This window comes from Crinia signifera, chromosome 12, assembly GCF_055691185.1.
Source record: "Crinia signifera chromosome 12, ASM5569118v1, whole genome shotgun sequence".
Classification (NCBI taxonomy): Eukaryota; Metazoa; Chordata; class Amphibia; order Anura; family Myobatrachidae; genus Crinia; species Crinia signifera.
The window spans coordinates 6,638,337-6,657,591 of record NC_139228.1 but is presented as its reverse complement, the minus strand read 5'-3'; the positions used below and the strand labels follow the sequence as shown (position 1 = coordinate 6,657,591).

The window sequence follows — 19,255 nt, the reverse complement described above, 5'->3', positions numbered from 1 at the left end:
TGCAGGAGACTCCCTGACATAGCAGCAATCTCCCTCTCTCCCTCATTAGTCTAGCAATCTCCCTCATGTCACCTTGCCCACATTACAATGTTACATCATAGTTACCTCCCCTCCTGCATTCTGCAGGAGACTCCCTGACATAGCAACAATCTCCCTCTCTCCCTCATTAGTCTAGCAATCTCGCTCATGTCACCTAGCCCACATTACAATGTTACATCATAGTTACCTCCCCTCCCGCATTCTGCAGGAGACTACCGACATAGCAGCAATCTCCCTCTCTCCCTCATTAGTCTAGCAATCTCCCTCATGTCACCTAGCCCACATTACACTGTTACATCATAGTTACCTCCCCTCCCGCATTCTGCAGGAGACTCCCTGACATAGCAGCAATCTCCCTCTCTCCCTCATTAGTCTAGCAATCTCCCTCATGTCACCTTGCCCACATTACACTGTTACATCATAGTTACCTCCCCTCCTGCATTCTGCAGGAGACTCCCTGACATAGCAGCAATCTCCCTCTCTCCCTCATTAGTCTAGCAATCTCCCTCATGTCACCTAGCCCACATTACAATGTTACATCATAGTTACCTCCCCTCCTGCATTCTGCAGGAGACTCCCTGACATAGCAGCAATCTCCCTCTCTCCCTCATTAGTCTAGCAATCTCCCTCATGTCACCTAGCTCACATTACACTGTTACATCATAGTTACCTCCCGTCCTGAATTCTGCAGGAGACTCCCTGACATAGCAGCAATCTCCCTCTCTCCCTCATTAGTCTAGCAATCTCCCTCATGTCACCTAGCCCACATTACAATGTTACATCATAGTTACCTCCCCTCCCGCATTCTGCAGGAGACTCCCTGACATAGCAGGAATCTCCCTCTCTCCCTCATTAGTCTAGCAATCTCCCTCATGTCACCTAGTCCACATTACACTGTTACATCATAGTTACCTCCCCTCCTGCATTCTGCAGGAGACTCCCTGACATAGCAGCAATCTCCCTCTCTCCCTCATTAGTCTAGCAATCTCCCTCATGTCACCTAGCCCACATTACACTTTTACATCATAGTTACCTCCCCTCCTGCATTCTGCAGGAGACTCCCTGACATAGCAACAATCTCCCTCTCTCCCTCATTAGTCTAGCAATCTCCCTCATGTCACCTAGCCCACATTACACTGTTACATCATATGTAGATACCTCCCCTCCTGCATTCTGCAGGAGACTCCCTGACATAGCAGCTATCTCCCTCTCTCCCTCATTAGTCTAGCAATCTCCCTCATGTCACCTAGCCCACATTACGCCGTTACATCATAGTTACCTCCCCTCCTGCATTCTGCAGGAGACTCCCTGACATAGCAGCAATCTCCCTCTCTCCCTCATTAGTCTAGCAATCACCCCCCTGTCACCTAGCCCACATTACACAGTAACATCATAGTTATCTCCCCTCCTGCATTCTGCAGGAGACTCCCTGAAATAGCAGCAATCTCCCTCTCTCCCTCATTAGTCTAGCAATCTCCCTCATGTCACCTAGCCCACATTACACCGTTACATCATAGTTACCTCCCCTCCTGCATTCTGCAGGAGACTCCCTGACATAGCAGCAATCTCCCTCTCTCCCTCATTAGTCTAGCAATCTCCCTCATATCACCTAGCCCACATTATGTAGCAGTTACATTTAAGGTAAAGAAGCAATGAGAGATAGATACATTTACATTGAATCATCAGCACCATTTCCCAGCACTTTACCAAGTACAGTATCTCTTACTTACTGCTTTGCGGCTCATCTACATTTGGATATAAGTTATTCTAAATGATTCCTCTCAGATGTAGCAGTACACACCCACGCTTCTAGGTGCAACATGCACAATATCTTTTCACAATCTCTCGCCCTTTGGGTGGAGCATGACACGCCTCTGAATGGGGTGCTGTGCAAAATTCTATTACCAACTATAATCTCCCTGAAACTATTTTTCAAAAGTAGGCAAGTATGGACCAGTGTGTGTTATTGCAGCCATTATGGTGTTTATGTGTCTTATCAGCCCTTTACAGATCCTTCCGGAAGATAATGGTTCCAGTGCAGCAATATCCTTAATACTCAGGTGTCACATCTGTACCATGCACTAAGGAAAAGCCAGCAACTGAGCACCTGGGGAACACCATGCTGCACTGCAGGGGGCAGATGTAACATGTGCAGATAGTTAGGTGTGGGAGGGGCGTGTCCTAGCTCGGAACTACATTGCAGTGTGAGAATAACATTGCCCAGTGTGTGTCACTACATGCAGAAGCAGCCAGTAACTGAGCATATGGGTAACACCATGCTGCGCTGCAGGGGGCAGATGTAACATGTGCAGAGAAAGTTAGATTCGGGTTGGTTATATTGTTTCTGTGCAGGGTAAATACTGGCCGATTTAGTACTTGATGAGCCAAATTTGACATGTGATAAATCGCTTGCGATTTATCACATGTCGGTGAGCAGGGGGCGGGCGGTGAGGTGCAGGGGGGGTGGCGGTGATCCTCATCAGGGGGAGCAGTGGGGCGGGCAGCGGGTCCCTGAGCGCTTGGCTGGTGGCGCTGGCGAGTGCTGACCTGGCCGGCGGTGTGATGATCACAGTCTCTCTATCATTCAGCAGCGCTGCGGGAGCAGTGGGACGGGACGCGCAGTGGCGGGTATTCGATTTTTTAAAAACCTGTCAAATGACTGGCCGTTCTCTGATTGGCTGAGAGCTCTCAGCCAATCAGAGAACGGCCAGTCATTTGACAGGAATTTTACAAATCTAATACCCGCCACTGCGCGTCCCGTCCTGCAGCGCTGCTGAATTAGAGACTGTGATCATCACACCGCCGGCCAGGTCAGCACTCGCCAGCGCCGCCAGCCAAGCGCTCAGGGACACGCTGGCCGCCCTACTGCTCCTCCGGTGTCTGCATGCATATGCCTGTCAGGTGGGCAGGCATATGCATACAGGGAGGTCGGACGTGATCGTACATGCTGACCGTCCGACCTCCCTGATCCGGTCCGATGCGCACAGGACCGCGCATCGGATCGGATCAGATATCGCACACCCGCGATTTTGGGCCGATTTCACCTGGTTATCGGCCCAAAGTGCTGAAATCGGATAAAATCGTCCCAAAATCGCATAGTGTATGGGAGCCTTAACTCTCTCTCTGCACATGTTACATCTGCCCCCCCTGCAGTGCAGCATGGATTTGTCCATTTGCTTAAAAAGCAGCTTTGTGATTAGATCTGACTAACCCCCCAAGCTTTGATAATTATCCCCTTAAATGGCATTATTTTAAAGTAGAAACCTGGTGGGACTGTAGTGGCCCCTTATGACATAGGGGCCCATTTATCAACCTATGGATGGCTGATTGGGGGGTGCAGTTCCGTATGGTTCCCTGTCACAAGTTTTGTCTCCCCCTGAGTGCCTTCATCTTCACCCCATTCTCACCGTTGGGCCCAATTATCAATGATTGCAGTGAAATACGGGTGCGATATTAGAGCCCAATGTATCACTCGGCACGAGTGATACATTGGGCTCTAATATCGCACCCGTATTTCACTGCAATCATTGATAATTGGGCCCAACGGTGAGAATGGGGTGAAGATGAAGGCACTCAGGGTGAGACAAAACTTGTGCACTTGGCGTGAGTACCTAATTATGGAATGGAGCCCCTCCTCCGCAGGCACGCGGCTACAGGGGTGGTCATGACGCACTATGAGAGGGGGCAGCAGTAATGGGGATTACCTGGTGCAGGTGGGGTGTGCAGGTAGATGTCCTCACTGTACTCCCCATAGCCGGCCTTGTTGTAGCCTCTGACCCTCAGCACATACACACTGTCTATGTCCGGTCCTTCTAAGATGGTGCTGAGGCTCCAGATTTCCTCCCTCCGCTGCCACAGCTTCAGGGTCTTGTGTTTTGGGTCCGTTTTCCGGTACTCCACAGTGTAGTGCCAGGCGGGCGGGGAATCCTGGGTTAGGCGCCAGCTCAGGTAGATCTTATCGTATGCGTACGTGCGCTGTGTATCGATGACTGGTGCATCTGGCGCTGTGGGTGGAAGAAGGGAGAATGGGAATGAGCGGAGGAAAGTAGGCTGGAGCAAGTGGCGGATGGAGGAGGGGTACAAGGAGCATTCCATGCTAAGAGAGGAAGGAAGAGAGAGATCTCATTAATGCAGATCCCAGATCAGATAACGAGCAGGAACACGCAGGAGAAGAGTCAATCCAAGAAGCCTGGAGAGGCAAAGGCAACAGCAGGGGGGGGGCATGTGAGGGAGGCAGAGGACATAGAGGGAAAGCTGGGGCAGGACCAATACCCCCCCCCCCCCAAACATAAACCAGACTGAGAAGTAAGCAGAGAGACGTAGGTCAGAGAGGAGGCCGCTGAGGACCCAGGGTGGAGGACGGGCACAGGAGGGAAGGACAGGAAAGGGAGGTTACAGCCTCCTCTCGGGAGACTGACTGGGTAACTTGCCTCTGATATCTCCTGGACTGTGCGCCACACTCAGAGGCCTACAACAGAGAGAGGGACATGAGGGTCTGAGACGGGCCACAGGGGGGCTAACGCCAGGATCGCACCAGGAGACCGGTAGACCTCCGGGACCCTATTAGCCATTGCAGAAAAGACATGTATGGTACTTACTCTGGATACATTATTATTACCATTATCTGTAATGAGAGGAATACTTACACAGTGGCGTACCATTCCTGTCGCCGTAGCTCAACCGGCCTTCTCCAAATAATCAGTAGCTCACAATAATGACACCAGGCACGTGGGACAAGACCTCAGGCAAATTGACCGCCTGCTCTTTAGGGGTGTCACTGGTTTATTTTTATCAATGAACAAAATACAAAGTGGTTGAACAGGAGAGATGGGAATCAAGCCCATTGTTTGGTGTGACCACGCTTTGTCTACAACATCAGTTCCACTAGGTGCCCTTTAACATAGTCAGGGGTATTGTAGGATTATAGTCAGGTGTATAATTACCCAGTAATACCAAACAGGTGATAATGAGCATCATTTTCATACGTAGGCTTAAAACTGGGTGAGGAGCAGCAAAATTCAGCTTGAAAGGCGAGGTTGTGGAGACCGGTATACGTCACAGATCACACACCAGCAACAAGGCACAAAGCACTTATACTGTATCAGTAGGCCTATTCTAGGGAGAGGGCGCATAGACGCAGTGGTTGGCCAGAGAAGCTGGGTGCATCAGCAAGGCCTATTCCAGGGAGAGAGCGCATAGACACAGTGGTTGGTCAGAGAAGCTGGGTGCATCAGCAAGGCCTATTCCAGGGAGAGGGCGCATAGACGCAATGGTTGGTCAGAGAAGCTGGGTGCATCAGCAAGGCCTATTCCAGGGAGAGGGAGCATAGATGCAGTGGTTGGTCAGAGAAGCTGGGTGCATCAGCAAGGCCTATTCCAGGGAGAGGGCGCATAGACACAGTGGTTGGCCAGAGAAGCTGGGTGCATCAGCAAGGCCTATTCCAGGGAGAGGGCGCATAGACGCAGTGGTTGGTCAGAGAAGCTGGGTGCATCAGCAAGGCCTATTCCAGGGAGAGGGAGCATAGATGCAGTGGTTGGTCAGAGAAGCTGGGTGCATCAGCAAGGCCTATTCCAGGGAGAGGGCGCATAAATGAAATGGTTGGCCAGAGAAGCTGGGTGCATCAGCAAGGCCTATTCCAGGGAGAGGGCGCATAGATGAAATGGTTGGCCAGAGAAGCTGGGTGCATCAGGAAGGCCTATTCCAGGGAGAGGGAGCATAGATGCAGTGGTTGGTCAGAGAAGCTGGGTGCATCAGCAAGGCCTATTCCAGGGAGAGGGCGCATAGATGAAATGGTTGGCCAGAGAAGCTGGGTGCATCAGCAAGGCCTATTCCAGGGAGAGGGAGCATAGATGCAGTGGTTGGTCAGAGAAGCTGGGTGCATCAGCAAGGCCTATTCCAGGGAGAGGGCGCATAGACGCAGTGGTTGGCCAGAGAAGCTGGGTGCATCAGGAAGGCCTATTCCAAGGAGAGGGCGCATAGACGCAGTGGTTGGCCAGAGAAGCTGGGTGCATCAGCAAGGCCTATTCCAGGGAGAGGGCGCATAGATGAAATGGTTGGCCAGAGAAGCTGGGTGCATCAGCAATGCCTATTCCAGGGAGAGGGCGCATAGATGCAGTGGTTGGCCAGAGAAGCTGGGTGCATCAGCAATGCCTATTCCAGGGAGAGGGCGCATAGATTCAGTGGTTGGCCAGAGAAGCTGGGGCATCAGCAAGGCCTATTCCAGGGAGAGGGCGCATAGATTCAGTGGTTGGCCAGAGAAGCTGGGGCATCAGCAAGGCCTATTCCAGGGAGAGAGAGCATAGATGCAGTGGTTGGCCAGAGAAGCTGGGTGCATCAGCAAGGCCTATTCCAGGGAGAGGGCGCATAGATTCAGTGGTTGGCCAGAGAAGCTGGGGCATCAGCAAGGCCTATTCCAGGGAGAGAGAGCATAGATGCAGTGGTTGGCCAGAGAAGCTGGGGGCATCAGCAAGGCCTATTCCAGGGAGAGGGCGCATAGACACAGTGGTTGGTCAGAGAAGCTGGGGGCATCAGCAAGGCCTATTCCAGGGAGAGGGAGCATAGATGCAGTGGTTGGTCAGAGAAGCTGGGTGCATCAGCAAGGCCTATTCCAGGGAGAGGGAGCATAGATGCAGTGGTTGGTCAGAGAAGCTGGGTGCATCAGCAAGGCCTATTCCAGGGAGAGGGCGCATAGATGAAATGGTTGGCCAGAGAAGCTGGGTGCATCAGGAAGGCCTATTCCAGGGAGAGGGAGCATAGATGCAGTGGTTGGTCAGAGAAGCTGGGTGCATCAGCAAGGCCTATTCCAGGGAGAGGGCGCATAGATGAAATGGTTGGCCAGAGAAGCTGGGTGCATCAGGAAGGCCTATTCCAGGGAGAGGGAGCATAGATGCAGTGGTTGGTCAGAGAAGCTGGGTGCATCAGCAAGGCCTATTCCAGGGAGAGGGAGCATAGATGCAGTGGTTGGTCAGAGAAGCTGGGTGCATCAGCAAGGCCTATTCCAGGGAGAGGGAGCATAGATGCAGTGGTTGGTCAGAGAAGCTGGGTGCATCAGCAAGGCCTATTCCAGGGAGAGGGAGCATAGATGCAGTGGTTGGTCAGAGAAGCTGGGTGCATCAGCAAGGCCTATTCCAGGGAGAGGGAGCATAGATGCAGTGGTTGGCCAGAGAAGCTGGGTGCATCAGGAAGGCCTATTCCAGGGAGAGGGCGCATAGATTCAGTGGTTGGCCAGAGAAGCTGGGGCATCAGCAAGGCCTATTCCAGGGAGAGAGAGCATAGATGCAGTGGTTGGCCAGAGAAGCTGGGGGCATCAGCAAGGCCTATTCCAGGGAGAGGGCGCATAGACACAGTGGTTGGTCAGAGAAGCTGGGGGCATCAGCAAGGCCTATTCCAGGGAGAGGGCGCATAGACGCAGTGGTTGGTCAGAGAAGCTGGGGGCAGCTGCACCTTCAGCTCAGAACTGGCAGGAACCAGTGGGACCCAGGTTCTCCCATCTACTGATCGGAGTGGTGTGGCCCAGGAGCACCGGGCCGTGTCACAATGTGAGATATATAGGTGTAACGGGGCAGCTGGTTTAGATGAAGGCCTGGAGGGTGTCACAGTAATTATGTATGCAGGCAGCAGTGAGGCATGGTGGAGGTTCCAAGTCTGAGGCAGCCTCTCAGGCAATGGAGCTGGGGACTCGGTCAGGACTAAAAGCGTCCTCAATGCTGAGAAATACAGACAGGCCACCATGTAATACCATCAGGGAGGTGTCTGATGTTGATATAGGGCGATCAGCCCAAATACTGATGTGATTCCTATCTCTCCTCTGTTTAGTCCCTTACTGCAGCATTGTCCACACCTGCCTACAGCTGCCCATATCCTTCTTATGTACTATACCGGTGTGCCAGGACATGGAACATGAGACCGGACCCCGGGAACTAACCCACGGGTTATATATGTGTCTATGGCCAGACATGGCCTAGAACTATACCCAGCTGTACAACAGCCATCCTGGCATTGGGTGATCATTCTCTGGTCAGATGGGAGTGGGCTCCGATCCCGGCTATGGCCATATGGGGACATCCTGGATTAGGGCCCTTTCTGCTTACAGAACTAAATGATGGTTGCAGTAGTCTGGGTCCCTCAGCAGCAACAGGGCCCTAGCCAGACCATAGGCTCCCCAGTGGAGACCATTATGTAGAGATCTATTGGACGCATCTAGTGCTGGCCATGAGGAGGTACATGGACCCGTTGTGTACAATACTAGAAGAGGTTTCCCCAATGACAATAGAAGCGGTGATATGGGAGGTACGAAGCGATGAGAATATGGACCAAGGGATGACCCCTTATAATCTGTGGTACCCGGCACCACCATCCGTCACTGAGGACCATGCTCACAATTACCTCGGACAAAGTTCAGCTCCGTCAGTAACTTCAGCTCTCGGCTGACGTCCATCTTGAATGGTGGCAGGGGGGCGAAGGCCGATGACCGGAAGCTCTGGACTGACTCTATAGCTCGGACAATGCTGGGGGTGAGGGAGAGTGACATTATTAGTAACATAAACCCATCCATCTCTCACCCCCACCCCACATGTCCCAACTTTCCCCATTGTTCCCATCTAGTCCTGGATGCCTCCCAGTCCCGCCCCTTACCGTTCATGCAGCTGTTTTGCTGCGAGGACGAAACAGGGCTGCTCTGTCTCCTTCATCACCTCGTGAGCGTAGCTCACTAGCCCCGAGTTCTCTAACAGCGCCTGGCGCTCCCACACCTGGGCCTCCAGGATGCAGCGTCGCTCGCGCTGCCGTTCAGCAATGTCCCTGGTCAGCGCTGCTTGCTTCTCATCGAGGACAGAGCGCAGAGCTCCGATGAGCTGCAGAGCCTCCTCCAGAGCTTTGGCCCCATTCAGCTGTGGAAGGAATTATGATATCACAGTGGGTGAGGTCACTGGGTCAGTCAGTGAGTAGGTAAAGGGGGGTAACTGCAAATTAGAGAATAAAGGGGCGCTGTGGTGGGAGGCAGGGCTCAGCATGCCTGGTGGGAAGCAGAGGTTAGCGGGCCTGGTGGGCAGTGGTAAAGGTGTGTCTGGTAGGAGGCAAGGTCAGCAGGCCTGGTGGAAAGCAAGGAAAGTGGGCCTTGTAGTAGGCGGGAGTCAGCGGGCCCGGTGGGAGGGGGTGAAAGCAGGCATGGTAGGTGGCGTAGCAGGCGGGCCTGGTAAGAAGAGGTGAAAGCAAGCCTGTGGGAGGCAACACCAGAGGGCCTAGCAGGTACAGCAGGCTTAGTGGGAGGTGTGGCTAGCAGACCTGGTGGGAGGTGATGATCAGAGTCAGTGTCCAGTTAGGGGCGTGGTTAGGTAATGAGGCACAGCTCACCTCAGTCTGCCTCATGCTCTCTTCCAGCTCACTTATCTGGCCTTGGACAACCAGCTGACTCCCCATGATATAGGCAATACTCTTACCCAGTCTATCCTGTGGAAGAAACAGAACTTTAATATTATACAATGGGAATCCTGTCCCACTTACAGTACAACATAAGCATCAGATGCCACAGAGGAGAGCTCTGACCACAGAATAGTACAAGGATGTAGGTCAGAACGGTTATACAGAGCTCTCAGGTGACCTGTAATATCCTTATATCTTACAGCAGATGGTGAGTTTCTGGTACGAGGGGGTCCCGGGCCTTAACCATTACCTGCACGTACCCAATGTTTATACTAAGTATGAATATAGTCCTTGATCCACAAATATACCATCCCCCATGTTCCACATAGCACACGCTGTGGAGACGGGATGCGGTCATTTGGTCAAATGCATTATGGTCGAATGTCATTACATCGAATCCATTAGGTCGAATTGCTAAAAGGTCGACATGATTCTAGGTCGACATGGGAAAAGGTCGAAATGATTCTAGGTCGAAAGGTCATTAGTTCGACAGGTCATTAGGTCGACAAGGTCATTAGTTCGACATTGTCTAGGTCGACATTCACAAAGTCGACATGGGGTTTTTCACTGTTTTTTGAGCCGACATGTGCTGACAGGCGGTATTTCATGCCCTACCATCCACTAGGGCGTGGTGGGAGAATAAAATAGTGTGCCGAGCGTAGCGAGGCACCGTGCCCGACGCATTGCGAGCGCAGCGAGCGATGCGAGGGGATGCAGTGCACTTTAAACTGTGTCCATGTCGACTGTGTTGACATTCAGGTAAAAAAACAGTGAAAAACCCCATGTCGACTTTGTGAATGTCGACCTAGACAATGTCGAACTAATGACCTTGTCGACCTAATGACCTGTCGAACTAATGACCTTTCGACCTAGAATCATTTCGACCTTTTCCCATGACGACCTAGAATCATGTCGACCTTTTAGCAATTCGACCTAATGGATTCGATGTAATGACATTCGACCATAATGCATTCGACCAAACGATCCCAACCCGTGGAGACATTGCCAGCAATGGCTTTGGCCTGTTAAAATTCCAGCCATGGACCCCTAGTGGATGGTTGGCTGAGGGAGCTGACTCTTCAGGACCAGGCCTTAACTGTATAGTTGTGAATAGCTACCAGAGACACATCATGGAGGCCATAACTGGTTGTGAGCACCCAGATGGCCCGAGGACAAGCCAAAGGGGAAGGCCTGGAATTGGAAGTGTGCCTCCAGGGAGGAGACGGGAAGGAAATGCTGATAGTCTTTCATGAATAGGGATATGGAGATAGAGTCTTAGGTGTCCAAGGCTGCCAGAAGCTTTCCTCATGTATCTCCTGTATCTCCAAACACTGGGCAGAGGTAGCCATCCAGGGAACCAGGAAGATTCTGGGGCAGAATCTGGAACCCCTCTGTTGTCCTAATACAAGGCATGTAGCCAACACTTCTAGGAGGCCCTGGAGGGTCAGTTTCATGAGTAAAGTCTTTGGGAACCTGGGACAGGAAGAGTCAGAGGGTTGTGCAGCCTAGAGCCAGAACTGAATGATGACTACCAAAATGTGGGGCATGAAGTGCAGCCCGTTATCGCCTCAAAGAAGTATTGGCCAAGAACATAGGATTTAGCTGCCCGTTGGGCAGCTTCTTCATTATTCTCAACTTTTTCTTTCTCCTCTTCTGATGAAGGGTCCACCAAGGACTCACTTGAAGATGCCTTAGAAGAACAAAGTGAGTGAACTAAATTATGACTGTTGCTGAGGTCTGTGTTGGAAAGAAAATAGACTAATTAATGTAGGCTCTTCTTTGTCCTCTCCAGCCAGCAAAAAAGTGGAAAGTCGAGTCTGAAGAATGGGCAGATAGGGTCTAACAGCCAAACACATTTTTTATTCCAGTCTCACCACTCATATTAGGCACAGATTACAGGCAAGTGGCCACCCAGGGGTCACTGAGAGCAAGTAAGGAGAAGGATATTAAAATATATTAGATGTCCTCCTAAGAGGTTAAAGCAGAAGACATTCAGTGTCCTCTCTGGATTGTTGGGTAGATGCCAACAGGAATCTGTGCCAAGCTTCTATGTCTGACAGAAGTTTCAGGGTCTCCTTGGCCCTTATTCTGATCGGTGCGGATATATCCGCGTGCGTTCGGCCCGCCGATGTTTTGTGTCTGCGCATGTGCGAGCGGGGCGTACGGCCAAATTCCGCATGATATGTGAACACTCCGAACAGGGGGTGGAGAGGGGCGTGAAGGGCTATTTGGGCTCATTACCATATGCATACGCCCCGCGTTTCATGGGAGTTCCCATGAAAACGCTGGGCGTACGTATGGTAATGCGGCCGTGACGCACGTGTAGGGGGCGGACATATGACATCGCCGGATGTCAGCTGCCCGCCCAGATCTCTGCTTTTGCACGGAAAAATGTCCGTGTGGTCTGAGGTTGCGGGTGCTGGTGGAGCACTCGGTCCTGCATTCGATGGTCTGCGACCATCGAATGATGGGGGAGGTTCCCTTAGATGGAGGAGGCGTATTCCGTGAAAAATACACGTGCGGTCCGTTCGGACAGCTTCTTACCGCATACGGACGGAGTTGGCGATCCATATGGAAGGCAGGGTTTCACACGCACGGTCCTGGCCGCATAATCGGCTCCGGCCGCACCGATCAGAATAAGGGCCTTTGTCTTCTGCAGATGTCCTTCACAGGAACAGATTGCCCTCCAAAGGGGTTAGCAAGTCTTCAACTTCAAGAGATGGCTACAGAATACTCACACCCCTTCTGGCCTTACCTACCTGGCCATCTTGGCCTCATGTGTAGTGTGTGCTGTCATTCACCTAGTGAAAGCATACAGTGGCTAAGACTGTGAGCAAAGGTTGGGCGAGATGTGGAGGTTAACTCTCCAAGCTTAGGTGTCCTTTTAAAATGGTAGCAGAGGTACCAGCAGACAGATCCAGACTGGGGTGAATGGAGCAACAGCTATAGGTCTCCACATAAAAATAGTCTGATCTCCAAAATGATGATGTCAGTCTCCTTTACTTTCTTATTGGTCTATGTCAGTATCCTTTCCCCTCTTATTGGTCTACATCAGTCTCCTTTCCCCTCTTGTTGGTCTACTTCGGTCTCCTTTCCCCTCTTATTGGTCTACGTCAGTCTCCTTTCCCCTCTTATTGGTCTACGTCAGTCTCCTTTCCCCTCTTATTGGACTACGTCAGTCTCCTTTCCCCTAGTATTGGACTATGTCAGTCTCCTTTTCCCTCTTATTGGTTTACGTCAGTCTCCTTTCCCCTCCTATTGGACTACATTGGTCTCCTTTCCCCTCTTATTGGTTTACGTCAGTCTCCTTTCCCTCCTATTGGACTACATTGGTCTCCTTTCCCCTCTTATTGGACTACGTCAGTCTCCTTTCCCCTCTTATTGGACTACGTCAGTCTCCTTTCCCCTCTTATTGGACTACATTTGTCTTCTTTCCCCTCTTATTGGTCCAGGTCACACTCCTTTCCCCTCTTATTGGTCTACGTCAGTCTCCTTTCTCCTCTTATTGGTCTACGTCAGTCTCCTTTCCCCTCTTATTGGTCTACGTCAGTCTGCTTTCTCCTCTTATTGGTCTACGTCAGTCTCCTTTCCCCTCTTATTGGTCTACGTCAGTTTCCTTTCTCCTTTTATTGGTCTGTCGGTCTCCTTTCCCTTCTTATTGGTCCATGTCACACTCCTTTCCCCTCTTATTGGTCCAGGTTGGTCTCTTTTACCCTCTTGTGCGGCCTATTTGATAACACCATGTACAATAAATAAAAGGTAATAATATTAATAATACCATTCTAATCTGCTCAAAAAAATCATAAAATATGGTCTTTCTGGGTGATGATTAAAGGAAAGGACTGTTGCTATTTATCCACCTATGTGCCTGTGCCGGATTTGGCAGATGCCTGGATAGCAGTACTCTGCCCATAATTGTCCATTGCGTACAACATGAACTAGGCCCTATAATACAACAAGTTTAGGAAGCCTGGTAAAGTGTATATGCTGGTTAGTTGGGCGAGAGTGCCATCTAGTGGTCAGACATCTGAAGTCTATTGCTAATACTGTTCATTCAGCAACATTCTCATATTTACATCAAGGGGGAAATTTACTGAAGGAAATTTGTTAAAAAAATAGGTGTATTTGTATCCAGAAATACACTTATTTTTGACATTTACTATACCGAAAATACGGCAGTTCGTAGTCGTATTGATGTTCTATCAATACGAATACGAATTGCCATATTTTCGGGATAGTAAATGTCAAAAATAAGTGTATTTCTGGATACAAATACACCTATTTTTTACAAATTCCCTTTAGTAAATTTCCCCCTTCAAGTGTCCTATGCATAAATGGTTCCTGTGGTGAGTGTGCTGCAGTAGAGTCCCAGAATCCCCAGTGGCAGGTGTGTGGCACCTCCGCTTATGCTGTATGCATACCTCCCAACAGTCCCGATTTTATCGGGACAGTAACGATTGCAGTAACGATTGTCAGGGCCTGTCCCGATGTCCCACCCGCGGGCGGCAGTGTCCCGCCCTGTGGGGGGGCTGTTGGGAGTCCCCCCCTGTCAGCTGCTAAGCAGCGGGGAATAAACGCTGTGCGCATGCGCACAGCGTCTATTCCCGCAGCCAGGGGGCTGGGGGCATGGCTAGAGGCTCACAGAGCCTCTGGGTCATGCCCCCATAGCGGCAAAATGGGGGTGTGGCCTCGCGGGGAGCCGCGAGTATAGGCCACGCCCCCAAATTAGGCCACACACCCCCGAAAATTTCAACGTGCCTCCGGCGCGCAGCAGCAGCGTCCCGTCTGCTGATCTTCAAATGTTGGGAGGTATGTGTATGCCGCTGGGGAGTAGAAAGTGAGTGCTGTAAGCATGAAGGCCAGAATGATTCAGAGAGTAATGTCTCCCAGGGCGTCCTTGCATGTGTCCCGGGCCACCCCATTATGGGGGTTGTTCTCATTCACTCGGAAAGGCGCAATAACTCTCTAATGGACAAAACCATGTGCACTGCAGGTGGGGCAGATGTAACATGTGCAGAGAGAGATGTAACATATGCTGCCCCCAAACATGTACCACCCCCAAACATGTGCCACCCCCCAAACATGTGCCACCCCCCAAACATGTACCACCCCCCCAAACATGTGCCACCCCCCCAAACACGTGCCACCCCCCAAACGTGTACCACCACCCCAAACATGTGCCACCCCATCAAACATGTGCCACCCCCCAAACATGTGCCACCCCCCCCAAACATATGCCACCCACCCACCCCCCCTCCCCCCAAACATGTGCGCTGTAAAAAATGTGCGCCGACCCCAAACATGCCTCGTGTGCCCAATCGGAAGTTCACTGGACAGGACCTTACCCTTAGGGCCTGGTAGGCGCTGATCATCGGAGTGATTTTGTGGCCACTGTGATTCCGGCGCACTCTGCAAATCTGACACACCAGCCGCTGGCACGTCTTACAGTATAGCACCACCTCCTCCTTATGGTCCGGGCAGCTGAGACCCTACAGGGAGAGGACAACTGTCACATCATGTCATCTGCCACTCACTGCTGTCACACCATGTCATCTGCCACTCACTGCTGTCACACCATGTCATCTGCCACTAGGGTGACCATCCCTTTAATCTGGGACACATATTAATTACACAGGTTCTGTGGTAGTTTAAATTCAGGTGAAATGGAGTCTTGAGGTGTGGCAGTTTAAAACCAGGTGAAAGCCAGCCACAAAACCTGTGTAATTAATATGTGTCCCGGATTAAAGGGATGAGTTGGTCACCCTATCTGCCACTCACTGCTGTCACACCATGTCATCTGCCACTCACTGCTGTCACATCATGTCATCTGCCACTCACTGCTGTCACACCATGTCATCTGCCACTCAATGCTGTCACATCATGTCATCTGCCACTCACTGCTGTCACACCATGTCATCTGCCCAGAGCCGGCCCTAGCCTAAATGACGCCCTAGGCAAGGTTTTGGCTGGTGCCCCCTAGCACTGCCACTAGTTCCGCCTCTGACACTGCTCCCCTTTCCCAGCACCATCAGCCCTCATCATATCCGTCATTTTGGTGCCCCTACCTGCAATATTTTAAATAGAAACAGCGCACACATTTGGTGCGCAGCCCAAACAGGGGTGTGTTCTTGCTGGGAAGGGGCATGGCCACAAAATAGTACCCCCAATTCAAATTATGCCACACAGTAGTGCCACTTTATTCACATTATATCATGCGATGGTGTCCCTTATACACATTACATCACACAATAGTACCACTTTACTCCTCTCATTAGTCACATTATACCCTTAGAAAAACATCCTGAGAAAATATTGTATTTTAAGCACCTCCATGGCCACACTGTAACTCAGCACAAAGCAGTGTGTGCTGGGCAGAGGAGAGAGCTGCAGCTGCTGCTGTTACTTAAGGGGAGGGGTCCTGGGGCCCTTCCATTAGACTTTGGCCTGGGTAATTTGTACCCCCTACCCCGTTCTCTCAGCACCCCTGATAATACCACACAGTAATGCCCCTTACACATGACACACATTATTAATGTCCTTATAACCATAATGCCCCTTACACATTATGCCAACCTTTATTAATGCCCTTCATGCACATAATGACACACATGCACATTATTAATGCCCTTACACACATGACACACATAATGCCCTTATACACATGACACACATAATGCCTGTTACACATGTCGCACATTAATAATGCGTTTATACATGACACACATAATGCCCCTTACACATATGCCGAACACTATTGCACAACCAACCCACCCGCAGACAGCACTCGCACAGCTGCTAACACTGTGACCTCTGCCTCTGCTTGGATACAGATGTTTCCTCATACATCTTGCCTCAATAGGCCATGCAGCTCCTGGCCAGTTCTGCTAACATTGGGTGCCTTTTTTGCTGAAAATTCATCTTACTTGCATTGTTATGACCAGCACACACAAGGAGCTTCCAATGATTAAAATGATATGTGGCATGCCTATATTCTGTGTGCGACTGTGGCTGTACCTGCATACGGAATGCTATGTTACAGTGATTTCCATGAATACACTATTTCATATGCAGATACAGTCTCACTCACGCACAGAATATAGGCATGCTGCATATCATTTTAATCAGCAGAACCTACTGATGCCCCTAGGCATTCCAAATGCCCTAGGCAATTGCCTAGTTTGCCTATGCCTAAGGCCGGCTCTGCATCTGCCACTCAATGCTGTCACATCGGGGGAAATTTACTAAAGGAAATTTGTAAAAAAATAGGTGTATTTGTATCCAGAAATACACTGATTTTTGATATTTACTATCCCGAAAATACGGCAATTTGTATCCGCACTGATGTGCTATCAATACGAATATGAATTGCCGTATTTCCGGGATAGTAAATGTCAAAAATATGTGTATTTCTGGATACAAATACACCGATTTTTTACAAATTTCCTTTAGTAAATTTCCCCCATCATGTCATCTGCCACTCACTGCTGTCACACCATGTCATCTGCCACTCAATGCTGTCACATCATGTCATCTGCCCCTCACTGCTGTCACACCACGTTATCTGCCACTCACTGCTGTCACACCATGTCATCTGCTACTCACTGCTGTCACATTATGTCATCTGCCACTCACTGCTGTCACAGTCATCTGCCACTCACTGCTGTCACAGTCATCTGCCACTCACTGCTGTCACAGTCATCTGCCACTCACTGCTGTCACAGTCATCTGCCACTCACTGCTGTCACAGTCATCTGCCACTCACTGCTGTCACAGTCATCTGCCACTCACTGCTGTCACAGTCATCTGCCACTCACTGCTGTCACAGTCATTTGCCACTCACTGCTGTCATACCATGTCATCTGCCACTCACTGCTGTCACATTATGTCATCTGCCACTCACTGCTGTCACAGTCATCTGCCACTCACTGCTGTCACATTATGTCATCTTCCACTCCCTGCTGTCACACCATGTCATCTGCCAATCACTGCTGTCACATCATGTCATCTGCCACTCCCTGCTGTCACACCATGTCATCTGCCACTCACTGCTGTCACATTGGGGGAAATTTACTAAAGGAAATTTGTAAAAAATAGGTGTAAAAATAGGTGTATTTGTATCCAGAAATACACTTATTTTTGACATTTACTATCCCGAAAATACGGCAATTCATATTCGTATTGATAGCACATCAATACGACTACGAATTGCCGTATTTTTGGGATAGTAAATGTCAAAAATAAGTGTATTTCTGGATACAAATACACCTATTTTTACACCTATTTTTTACAAATTTCCTTTAATAAATTCCCCCCATTATGTCATCTGCCACTCACTGCTGTCACATCATGTCATCTGCCACTCACTGCTGTCACACCATGTCATCTGCCAGTCACTGCTGTCACACCATGTAATCTGCCACTCACTGCTGTCACACCATGTCATCTGCCAGTCACTGCTGTCACACCATGTCATCTGCCAGTCACTGCTGTCACACCATGTCATCTGCCACTCACTGCTGTCACACCATGTCATCTGCCACTCACTGCTGTCACATCACGTCATCTGCCACTCACTGCTGTCACATCACGTCATCTGCCACTCACTGCTGTCACACCATGTCATCTGCCACTCACTGCTGTCACACCATGTCATCTGCCACTCACTGCTGTCACACCATGTCATCTGCCACTCACTGCTGTCACATCATGTCATCTGCCACTCACTGCTGTCACAACATGTCATCTGCCACTCACTACTGTCACATTATGTCATCTGCCACTCACTGCTGTCACACCATGTCATCTGCCACTCACTGCTGTCACACCATGTCATCTGCCACTCACTGCTGTCACACCATGTCAACTGCCACTCACTGCTGAAACACCATGTCATCTGCCACTCACTGCTGTCACATCACGTCATCTGCCACTCACTGCTGTCACATCACGTCATCTGCCACTCACTGCTGTCACATCACGTCATCTGCCACTCACTGCTGTCACATCACGTCATCTGACACTCACTGCTGTCACATCACGTCATCTGCCACTCACTGCTGTCACACCATGTCATCTGCCACTCACTGCTGTCACATCCTGTCATCTGCCACTCACTGCTGTCACATCCTGTCATCTGCCACTCACTGCTGTCACACCATGTCATCTGCCACTCACTGCTGTCACACCATGTCATCTGCCACTAACTGCTGTCACACCATGTCAACTGCCACTCACTGCTGTCACACCATGTCATCTGCCACTCACTACTGTCACACCATGTCATCTGCCACTCACTGCTGTCACATCATGTCATCTGCCACTCAATACTGTCACACCATGTCATCTGCCACTCACTTGTGTCACACTATGTCATCTGCCACTCACTACTGTCACACCATGTCATCTGCAACTCACTGCTGTCACATTATGTCATCTGCCACTCACTGCTGTCACACCATGTCATCTGCCACTCACTGCTGTCACATCCTGTCATCTGCCACTTACTGCTGTCACATCACGTCATCTGCCACTCACTGCTGTCACACCATGTCATCTGCCACTCACTGCTGTCACATCCTGTCATCTGCCACTCACTGCTGTCACATCACGTCATCTGCCACTCACTGCTGTCACACCATGTCATCTGCCACTCACTGCTGTCACATCCTGTCATCTGCCACTCACTGCTGTCACACCATGTCATCTGCCACTCACTGCTGTCACATCATGTCATCTGCCACTCACTGCTGTCACATTATGTCATCTGCCACTCACTGCTGTCACACCATGTCATCTG

General features: G+C 50.5%; 1 protein-coding gene across 2 annotated transcripts in view; it reads right to left on the bottom strand.

The window, feature by feature from the left end:
- The window catches only part of TRIM46 (tripartite motif containing 46), a 39,096-nt gene that overhangs the window by 3,342 nt on the left and 16,499 nt on the right, over nt 1–19,255 (bottom strand). For both annotated transcript variants that reach the window (XM_083166611.1, XM_083166612.1), the window contains exons 4-8: nt 14,805–14,948; nt 9,391–9,486; nt 8,674–8,927; nt 8,425–8,546; nt 3,744–4,043 (exon numbers count right to left, since the gene is read on the bottom strand). In XM_083166611.1, coding sequence (XP_083022737.1) covers nt 3,744–4,043; nt 8,425–8,546; nt 8,674–8,927; nt 9,391–9,486; nt 14,805–14,948 — 916 coding nt within the window. The remainder of the gene's footprint in view (nt 1–3,743; nt 4,044–8,424; nt 8,547–8,673; nt 8,928–9,390; nt 9,487–14,804; nt 14,949–19,255) is intronic.